At 43.8% G+C, this 11,191-nt stretch overlaps 1 protein-coding gene across 1 annotated transcript; it reads right to left on the reverse strand.

The window, feature by feature from the left end:
• Nucleotides 1-774: 774 nt before the first annotated feature.
• Nucleotides 775-6,477, reverse strand: myd88 (MYD88 innate immune signal transduction adaptor). The gene is made up of 5 exons (XM_079489099.1): nt 6,063-6,477; nt 3,835-3,948; nt 2,173-2,350; nt 1,453-1,544; nt 775-1,226 (listed from the first exon to the last, which is right to left on the reverse strand). The coding sequence occupies exons 1-5, from the start codon at nt 6,379-6,381 to the stop codon at nt 1,072-1,074; spliced, it is 858 nt and encodes a 285-aa protein (XP_079345225.1). The 5' UTR covers nt 6,382-6,477; the 3' UTR covers nt 775-1,071.
• Nucleotides 6,478-11,191: the final 4,714 nt, after the last annotated feature.

An 11,191-nucleotide genomic window follows, 5' to 3' on the forward strand; every position in this document is an offset into this window, starting at 1 on the left:
ATCCATATTATTATTATAAAATGGTGCATTTATATAGCGCCTTTATCCAAGGTGCTTTACATAGATTGTGCATTACATTCACCCATTCACACACACATTCATACACCGATTGCAGCAGAAGCCATGCAAGGCACCAACCAGCACATCGGGAGCAATTTGGGGTTCAGTGTCTTGCCCAAGGACACTTCGACATGTAGACAGGAGGAGCCGGGATTCGAACCGCCGACCCATGGATCATTGGACGACCTGCTCTACCTCCTGAGCCAGTCGCCCCAATTATGAATTGTTATAATTATTAATAATAATTCTAATTGTTGTAATCTATTATCTAATTACATATTATTCTAAATGTAAACTGGGCTGATTACAAATTTTTCATAATCCAGATTACATGTACTCAGCTACTAGCCTGGCGCGGCCAGACTCACAGCGAGGGTTCACTGATGTTTCCTCCCTGCGACGTCAGTGAACCCTCGCTATGAGTCTGGCCGCGCCAGGCTAGTCAGCTCCTACCCAACCCTGTATGTTGCCATTGGCCCAAAGAAGCTTTAGGGAGCACCTATGGCACATACAAAAGGAGTCAGGTTAGCTGCAAGAAAGACTATAGTCTTTTCTTTATGGTATGGTCTTACTTTGTAAGCCTCCGCTGGGACCCATGAGTCTGTTCATTTCTCTCTTTTTTTAATGTTTTTTTTGTGGCTTTCGCCTTTATTTTATATTTTTTATGGAGGGACAGACAGTAGGCTGACAGGAAATGGGGAGAGAGATGGGGGGAAGACATGCGGTAAAGGCCGTCGGGATCGGGAGTCGAACCCGCGGCACACTGCCAGACTGGGTTACCAGTCAAGGTGCCTGGACCATTAAGCCATGGCCCAGGTCATGAGTCTGTTCATTTTACTCGTGTTGTACGACGACAGGCCCTCACAGGCTGGGCACCAAAATGACTCCTTCAAAGCTATTTTGAACAACAGAAACGTCAACAGAAACGTCATGGTATGGCACCACAGTTGCCACAGCCTGCTTGCTGCTATACCATTAAAAGACTCCCCTGCAGGCCTCCCTGGTTCTTGATCACTTCAGCGAGAGAGCTCGGCTCAGTCGACTCCAGAACCAGGCCTCTGAACAGGGCCGCGTGTAGTCGAGAACGGTGAGGAAGCGCAGGATGCTGGGGAACTGCTTCTTCATGGGCTTGTAAACCACGGGGATAAGCCGCTTGGTTCGAGCGCCTGAAAATGGTGATTGGAGGAAAGATTTACAATATGACATTATTATTAATGCATTCTTATTTCAGCTCAGTCTTTTTCAGAATCAAAGTGCTGTAAAAGCATGTGTGTGTGTGTGTGTGTGTGTGTGTGTGTGTGTGTGTGTGTGTGTGTGTGTGTGTGTGTGTGTGTGTGAGTGTGAGTGTGAGTGTGCGTACGTGTGCATGCACGTGCGTATGTGTGGCCTTACCAGGACAGAGACTGAGGGCAAACTTGGTCTGAAAGGCACAGGCATCACTGTCCAGGTACTCGTCGGAAATAACAGCCACCAGTCTCTTACACCTGGACATTAGACCAGACAGTATGCATGAAATACACAGTTCTCCACCAACCATTACTATTAAAACAAGCCCCTAAATTAAATGCTATTTCTCTCTCTCTCTCTTTCTCTCTCTCTCGGAACGTGTTTATTGGCCTACCGGTAGCATGCAAAGTTTGATCCCGTTTGGATAACCTGTTTGAGAGATTAGCTCGGGATAACGTACATACACGCACGCACACGGCCTTTGGCGGGCGGAGATATAACTCTGATTGATTAACCCATTTTGGGCGGGAACCCCTTTTGGTGTTTATGTTATACTTTAGCTATTGAAAAATAGCAGATCTACAAGTTCATAGCGCGGCACTCGGTGCCGCGCTATGAACTTTGAATATATATTCTTTCAGAGTGAACATTTTAACTCAAATCTTTGCTTCTGGGGAGGTCCCTGGAACAACATATTCTCAGATGGTGGGGCGGAGGCATATTATATTTTTTGGGGTCCTTGACATGAAATATTGAGCACCACCGATACAGAAACAGGATCAGGATTTTGAAGACATTTATTAAATTTCGACGTCAGGCCTAAATGGGTTAAAAACTGAATATACATAACAGCTTGATATTACATGATGTGAGGTGAGCCTATACCTCTTCTCAATGAGTTCACTGGTTATGGTCCACACACAGGAACCTGGGAGGACGTCTCTGTCGAACACACACAGCTTCAGACTGCTCTCCGTCTGCTCCAGCTTGTGGATCATCTCGTAGACAAAACTGAGGTCACTCTGGCAGTAACAGATGAAGGCGTCAAAAAGCTCTGGTGTACCTGCATATAGCACGAAAAGGGAGACATCAAATACATTGGTTTAGTCCAGTGGTTCCCAAACTGTTTCGTGTCAAGGACCCCCAAATCAACATGTATTAGGCCACGGACCCCCCATTTGAAAACATATGCCAGTGACCCCGATAAGGGAGGGTTTTTACGGCTCTAGCAGTGATTCCGAAACATATTAATTTCATGGACCCCCCAGTTTCACACGCATTATGCTACGGACCCCCCGATTTAATGGCATTTCTATCTCTGGGACCCCAATTTATATTGTAAAACCACTGTTAATTTAACTCTGAGAGTGTAGAAATCATTGGAGACGAACAATTGCAACTTCAGGACATACACAACCACTCCATAACCAAAAAAGGCAATTCAGGTTTACAATGACTCTACCCACCCTCTTCGCCCCTAATTTGAGCTGTTACCATCAGGCTTAGAGTACCATTAACAAAAAATAAGGCTTACAAGAACTAATTTGTGCCATCTGCAGTGGATATTTTAAATAACATTTTTGAATAACCCTACCACCCAACATCACTGTTGCTGTGTTATTATGGGAATGCATTTTATATTACATTGTATTGCATCTGTGTGTTCTATGTATTAGTTGTGTTTGTATTGTTTGTAAATATTATTAAAGATGGGTCTTACATTGCTTCAGTCATCAAATCAATTTCTGTAGGCCTAGTTTTGCGTTTTAATGGCTGAAACTGTACCCATCATTTTCCAATGCTAGTAAAGCAAGCCTGATAAAAGTACCAAACTCCCCAAATTCACCAGAAAACAGGAAGTTACTATAGCCTGATTACAATTTACAATTTAGGCATTTAGCAGACGCTCTTAATCCAGAGACTTACATTAAGCAAGAATAGAGAATAAAAAAGCATGGTAATATGATATCAACATATATATCAACAATTCAAAGTAGTTATCATGAATCATACATAAGCTAAGAGCTGAGACCATTGATTATCAGACTCTAGCTTCCAAGCAGTTCGCTCAGTGGAGTGAGCGGGGTCTATGGGCTGGAATTTGGAAACCAGGCTTGGAAATTACATCTACTCTGTTTCAAAGTCCCCCAGACCCCCGGGGGAGGGGGTGCATACTTAGTTTAATCTAATTGAAACATGCGTAATTCATGTTTTAAGCAATGTGAATTATTAAGAACAGATCATAATGTGCAGCTGGTGGAAACTAACTAGTATGTACATGTACTCAACGCATCGCGGCAGATGGTGAGCTTGTAGATCTGCAATTTTCAAAATAATTGTAAACATATTGAACTTGTGAAATGGGACATTCTGCATAATGGGTACTTTTACTTTTGGTAAAAGTACATTAGTATATTAATACATTTTGATGCCAATACTTTTGTACTTTACTCAAGTACAATTTGTATACCACACTTTTACTTGTAACTGAGTATTTCTAGATCGCAGTATTGATTATTTTACTTTAAGTAAAATAAATATACTGACCCTCTTCGTCTCGCGTGGTGATGGGTTCCGGGGTGCGGGGTGCACAGCTGTCTACCACAGGAACTTGAAGGGGTGGTTCCTCCTTCTTTTCAAGATGCCTCCTGATGTCTTCATCTAAAAATGTCCAAGCGCATGTCCAGCCACACACACAATCAAACAATACACACACACACACACACACACACACAAACAATTTTTGCAAGAGATCAGTTCATGATCATGGTATATTGGTATCTTCACCTCCCATAGTAAAGCACTGTGAGTACTTGGAAAATGCAATTCATTATTATTATTATTATATTATTATATTATCTGAAGTGTAATCGTCTAAACAAAATAAAAACATCAAGCTTATAAAGACAGGGGGATCAGTGCTGCCAACACCTGCAGGCGTCTTTGACCACATGTATGGGGGAGAATCCCCCCAGACCCCTGGGAGTGCATGCAATCATACAAAGATGTTCACTTAAATAGTATTAAAGATGGGTCTTACATTGCTTCAGTCATTGGGGGTACTGGGCAGTGGGCACTACTAGGGACAATACATGGGCACCTCGATGTAAAATAGAGGGTATAGTTTAGACAGTTTTTGGTTTAGACGAAGTCCACACCCACAACACCAGAGGGAGTGCAACGAACCATGTACAACCCAGATTCGGCACAAACAAGGGACTAAATTCTTTTCGCTCCTATGCCACTAAAATGTGGAACGCCCTACCAACTGTCATTAAGACATGCGAATCCCTTGACTCTTTCAAAACCGCTCTCAAAGGGCACCTACGGACGGCTGCAATTCGAAACTGGCCCCTGTAAAATCGGAATCCCTCAAACACGAACGCAATGACAACACAAGAGACGGTCGCGGCCACACAGCCAACTCAAGGTATGGCCACTGAGCCAACTTGGGGACCCAACGCAAGGACAACACAAGAGATGGTCACGGCCACACAGCCAACTCAAGGTACGGCCACGGAGCCGACTTGGGGACCCAACGCAGCTCCTCCAAGGAAAACAAACAATTTAACGGAGCTGAACGTGAATCCCCCCCCCCGCCCCCCCCTTTTTTCCCCTCACTGTATATTTTTCTTTTCCCTTTTTACCTCCTTTTTGATGAATTCTTTTTTGATGAATTCCTGTTCTGTCTATAGAAGTGTCTATTTGTACGTCTCTAAATGTTTTGATGATTTGAACATGGTGGACCCTGTTGGAAACAAGTGTAATGCTTAATTGGGTCGTCCACTCACAGTTAACAGCCTTTGTATTGAGTTTGTGCTTGAAATGTACTGTAATTCTGCAAACTGTTAATAAATTCTTCAATCAATCAATCAAAAAGACTAGTCATTGGTTAGACCAGTCATTAGTCCTACAACTACAACCCATCTCAAACCCTCACCCTAAACCTAACCTCCCACGGGGCAGCACACCTAAACCTAACCTTAACCCATGTCTAACCAATGACTAGTCTAAACTAAGTAAACCCTCACCCTAAACCTAACCTCCCACGGGGCAGCACACCTAAACCTAACCTTAACCCATGTCTAACCAATGACTAGTCTAAACTAAGTATGCACCCCATGCGCGTGACATCATCATCATACCTGGAACTTTGGAAGTTATGCAGGAACGCCTACTGAATGGCAACACTCTACTTTCTGGCCTTGACAAAGTTGACAGCTCATACATCCAAACAAAAAAGTCCTATCTGACAAGTATTAAACAAAGTTAAATGGCGTTAAACCCACATTGCCACTCGATTTGCCACTGACTCACTTTATCCATGCGCATCTATTGGCTACCCATTTTGTCCAAAATGTTGAAAAATCTAATATTTGAAAATGTGTCTTAAATAATGTATATTATAATAAAGTATATTATAGGCCTACTGTACATGGACTAGAAATATTAGACCTTATGATAATTATCTTACTCTAATCATGTGTTTTAAGTAGGTATTTCAAGTAGGCCTAAGTATTGTGTACTTCATGTGTATTTAATTTTCTTTCTTTTTTATTTATTTTTACATTATTCGTCAAAAGAAATAGCCAATTTAACACCGAGGTGCCCACTCTACCTCCTTGGTGCAATGAAGCCCACTGTGCCCACCACTTATCCTGTTACCAAGCCGGGTACCACATCACATAGGTCCGATTGGAACCTCACCTTCCTCCACGAATCGTGGATCTATCTATCGTGGACCACGGATGGATAGTTACGGTACCAGTACTCACCTATCATGGGACGCAGGTCTTCCACAACGTCCATTCTCTCCGCCTCCTCCAGGATGGACAGTAGCTTCCCAACGGTCGCACACGGACCACTCCTGGACTGCCAGGTGTCCAATATATCTAACGTCGGGTTCCTTGACAACTCGTAGTTTCTGATCTCCAGGTATGTGAAGCCCATGAGTTCGGCCACGGCCATCCAGTCCGACGCCACGGTGCTCCGAGGGTTCAGAAACAGTCCGAACTTTTTTCTCACGCTCATATTCAGTGCAGTCATCGGAATGGTTTCGTAGTGAACCGTTGATTCATCATCGCAGCAAGCCATGATTATTATTATTCCGGTGTTTCTTAAAGAGTCGTATATGCTGGTTTAAACTCCCGGGGACCTTGTTTTGTTTGTGCTCCTTAAACTTGACAGAAACATATTTTGTACAACGTTTCCGGGACAGAGAATGAGGAAATAATGCAATAATGTATGCGTCACAGGGGAGTGAAACTGAGGAGGAGTTGAGAGAGAGAGAGTACTTTCAGTTTGGGTCTACTTTTACCAAATTTCCAGGTACAGATGTTGTATTGATTCATTATTATTATAGAAATCGTGATTATCAGAGCCTTTGCATATTGCAGTCAAGTGTCGTAATGAAGTGGCATAGGCTACTTGAGTATGTAAAGTTAAAACGAGCGCACCCTTGGAAATGGTCGCCTATGAATATAATATTAGCAACCCCTTCCCTATCTAAGTATTGGACAGTATTACGATGTTGATATCGATCTTGTATTCATCTCCAGGGCCCCAAATCACACCTTAGAAAGCACGAGTGTCTATTTCAAACAGTGTTTTTTGACTGGGGAGTCATATTTTGACAGCAGAAACTGCCTGCTTGTTGATGTTGATATTCATTATGTATTCATCCTTAGGGCTCCAAATCACACCTTAGAAAGCATGAGTGTCTATTTCAAACACAAAGTGTATTTTGACTATACCTATCTAATTATTGGACAGTATTAAGATGTTGATATTGATTTTGTATTCATATTTAGGGCCCCAAATCAAACCTTAGAAAGCATGAGTGTCTATACACGCTAATATTTAATATGAAAAACATTGTCCCCTGACTGTTTGGTGCCCCAAGCACTAGTTTGCCTACAACTAAGCACGGCCCTAGAAATAACTCACCTGACCACATCAGACATTATTAGTCAACCTTAGAAAGAGAAAACAAGAGAAGACATTTCAATCTATGGTTTTGGTGCCCTCTGTTGGACATAAATCACACATAATATCCCAGAATTGGGGTTTAGTCTGGAGGACAGAGCCTGGGTCTCTAACAGGGGAAAGCTGAGTGCTGCACTACTGCTCAATCACAATACAAGGTCTGTCAGTATAAGGCCTGACTCACACCTTTACAACAGAATGATGTATAGCTGATGCATGAGACTTATTTACTGATGCAAGCTCGCAATTCATTTCCAATGGGAGTCACATGGTTTGACACAACATTTGTGTTGTATGAGGGGGTGGGGGGCAGTCGAAACACAGCCGAAAGCCGTACAACACAAATGTTGTGTCAAACCATGTGACTTCCATTGGGGCAAGATGTAAACAAACCCTTTGTTTACATCTAGCATGCATCATTGTATGCTAGATGCGAAGGTGTGAGTCAGGCCTTAAACACAACATGAACACCCAGATACATCAGAATAAGTATACCAATAGAGTTGAAATAACCAAATAAATCATTGAATGCACAGATATTTAGAAGCAGAGGCATAAAGTCAGCACGATGAAGTACATTATACTACATACCATGCAGGCCTGGCAGGGGTTCTCAAAGTTGGGTTCAGGCACCCTCGGGGGTTCCTGGAGAGGGTTCCAAAAGGACCCTGTAACTCTGAGAGTGTACAAAATGTTTACCTGTACTAGACCTGTACGTGCCCGTCGGCCACCGGCCTACTTGAGAACGATGCAACTTGGGAACCTAATAATACCTGTTGTCAACTTGTCATAACACCACATCTGTCTGTGTCCCTTTTGTGCCCATAGACTGTATATGGAGATCTCTGTATCTGTCTGTCTGCCTCTGTCTGTCTGTGAAAAGTGTAGTGGTTAAGTAATCAATTTGCAGGTGTGAGGTTGCCAATTGGCTGAGGCAGAGGCTGGGAATTGCACAGGTGAGGGGCCCTAGGCTGATTAGGCCCACTGGCAGAGCCTGAGCAGAGCCTTTTGTGGTGGTTCTGGAGAACCGTGGGTCCGACTCCGACCGACTCGATACCAGGCACTGCACTCCCTGTGGGGGTGTGGAATGCGTGTGTCGAATGTGACGTCGGTGGGGCAAACGGTTCTCGAGTTACGTGCATTACAACCGTGCACGCATTTATAGTAGGATGCAGTCCAGATCTTCTGCAGGGATATGGGGCCTTCCTCTAGCCCAGCGGCGAGGAGGGGGTTGGCAGAACAAGCCTCACCACCCTGCCCTGGGTCTCCACTGCCTTCCTGAACTGGGTGGTGTACACATTAGGCGGGCAGCCTACCAACCACACCAGGAAGGGAAGATACAAGATGTGGTCCAAGTCAAATCTGTATCACTAAACACTTTCTTACTTAACCCATTCATAATGCTAACACCCTTTTGGTGTTAGCATTATGTTATGCTTTAGCTATTGAAAAATAGCAGATCTACAAGCTCATAGCGTGCCACCGAGTGGCGCGCTACGAGCTTGTAGGTCTGCTATTTTTGAACCACTGACATAGAAACATAGCTTTTTCAGAAAACTGTCAGGATGTAGAAGACATTTTTAAAATCTGATCTCAGGTCAAAATGGGTTAAATGGATATGAAGTCATGGCCTCTCTCACGTCACCTGGATTACTGTATGTGTTGGAATGGGAGGTGGTCTCGGTGGTACAGCCGTTGGTCTCGGTGGTACAGCCGTTGATTGATTTGATTTGATTTATTTATTAGATCCCCATTAGCTTACTGTGAGTCACAGCAGCTACTCTTCCTGGGGTCTTAAACATATCATCAAAAACATTTCTTCCATATTATTACATACATTCACATTCACAACATTCATCAAACACAACAATACAACACAAAACAACTCATGATCCGTCTACTACATTTGATAGCTAGCTCCAGTACAATCCAATCTTCAGCCCCAGCAAGTGTAACATTTTACCCTCATCTGCAGGGCACTGACAAACCTACACCGGTCACTCCTTTCTGACCGAAATGACCGTTACCAACTCTTCTTATTCACACTACGTTACTAGCTTGTGAGTGAAATAGGCTGCCCTCTCTATATGTCTCTCTGTGTTTCTGTCTGTCTGTCTGTCTGTCTCTCTCTTATTGAGTGGGTGAATTAGAAGGCTCTCTGTCCCTCCGGTTATCCATCACCCTTTGTACCGTCTGTCTGTCTGTCTGTGTTCTTTTTATGCAGAGTTCTCTGTATCTGTCTGCTTGTGTCCCGCCACGTCCCACTGGGAGGAGACCCCGGGGCAGACCAAGGCACATTTGGTGGGAATACATCGACTCACTGGCCTTGGAACGTCTTGGAATCCCCCAGGAGGAAGTCACTAATGTTGCTCTGGAGAGGGAAGTCTGGAGCACTCTGGTGGATCTGTTGCCCCCGCGACCCGACTACGGATAAGCGGTTGAAGATGGATGGATGGATGGATGGATGTCTGCTTGTGTTCCTTTTTTGACCATATCATTATATGATATACTATATTTAATAAATACTTCGGATCAGATCAACAAGTACCTCTTCAGGTTTATCACAGCCCCCCCCCCCCCCCCCCAACACACATGTCCCTAGTTAACAGCCAAGGTGCATCCTGGGTAGGGGCTAATGTACTTCCCCCTCAGTGTCAGGACTGAGTAGTGGGAGCGCTGAGTGAGCCTGGCAGCTAAGTGAATGTAAACATGACCCGTTAGCCGTAGAAGCCCAGGTGTGTCCTCTGGTTCTGACTGTGTGTTATTATTACAACGGCTGCAATATGAAATCCTCGAGAGCCGATGAAACGCAATGTCATTGAGGTCACATGATCACGTGTCACAGTAACAAACAGCATTGGCCTGGGCCATGGCTCAGTGGTCCAGGCACCTTGGCTGGTAATCCAGTCTGGCAGTGTGCCGCGGGCTCCACTCCCGATCCCGACGGCCTTTACTGCATGTCTTCCCCCATCTCTCTCCCCATGTCCTGTCAGCCTACTGTCTGTCCCTCCATAAAAAATAAAATGAAGGCGAAAGCCACAACAAAAAATCATTAAAAAAGATATGTGGGGGTGGGGGGGGAAGTCAGACAGAGATTCTGTGAAAATGCAACCAGATAAAAACACATTTTCAGTGTGGCCGCTGGGCCTACATATGTTTATAAAACAAGACAATCAATATACAGGTGAATATAGGCATAGACCCTTCTTTTATTAAGTTAAATGTACAAAAGTTCAATTATTTCATACATTTAACATTTCCAAGGCTTTGTCATTAAGGCAAAATATTATTTTCTGCCCCAATCAAAAACCACATTACCTTCTTGTAACTGCCTGTAGGCGCTCAGGGATGATCAAAGTCCTGTCTATCTATTAACAGTACAATCTACTGTATACATACGGTATTTATTTCATCAAATAGATTTGTATATAATGTAAAGAAATCCATACAAAAGTGCAGTACAATATGTATTTACAGTACAATCATTTTATGTTTTTTTTCTTTTTTCTTTTCTCAATATAGAAAATAACCTCAGCGAAGCCTGTGTGCTTTCTACTGACTAGCTGTTCACCCTGGTGAAAAACGCTTCCCACATAATGGAGTGAACATTCATTTGTTTACAAAGCAGAATAAGGCACTGATCAGGGTCAAAACAGATTTTGCTAAGTGCCACTGTATTATACCTGGCCATTTGCCTAAGCTAGCTACCCACGTCCACGTTTCAAATGAAAACATTTGGCTCTGCCTTCACAGCGTTGTGCCTCGGGGTGACATACGATACGACTCGGTAAGGTACTGTAGAACAAGGGTTCCCAAACTCTTCACGACGTGACCACCCAAAAGAACCCATGGGGGGGCCCCCGTCCGGGCGGCGGGGGGGGCCTATGGTATGCGTTTCCGACCGGGACCTCCTCTGAGG

Source organism: Electrona antarctica (genome assembly GCF_951216825.1).
Source record: "Electrona antarctica genome assembly, chromosome: 20".
NCBI lineage: Eukaryota > Metazoa > Chordata > Actinopteri > Myctophiformes > Myctophidae > Electrona > Electrona antarctica.

Excerpts from the sequence above, each read along its gene's own strand:
- myd88 (XM_079489099.1), bottom strand. The coding sequence starts at position 6,381 with ATGGCTTGCTGCGATGATGAATCAACGGTTCACTACGAAACCATTCCG. Across the intron at positions 2,351-3,834 it reads CACCACGCGAGACGAAGAGG|GTACACCAGAGCTTTTTGAC; the intron begins GTCAGTATATTT and ends TGCTATATGCAG. Across the intron at positions 1,545-2,172 it reads AGTGAACTCATTGAGAAGAG|GTGTAAGAGACTGGTGGCTG; the intron begins GTATAGGCTCAC and ends TCTAATGTCCAG.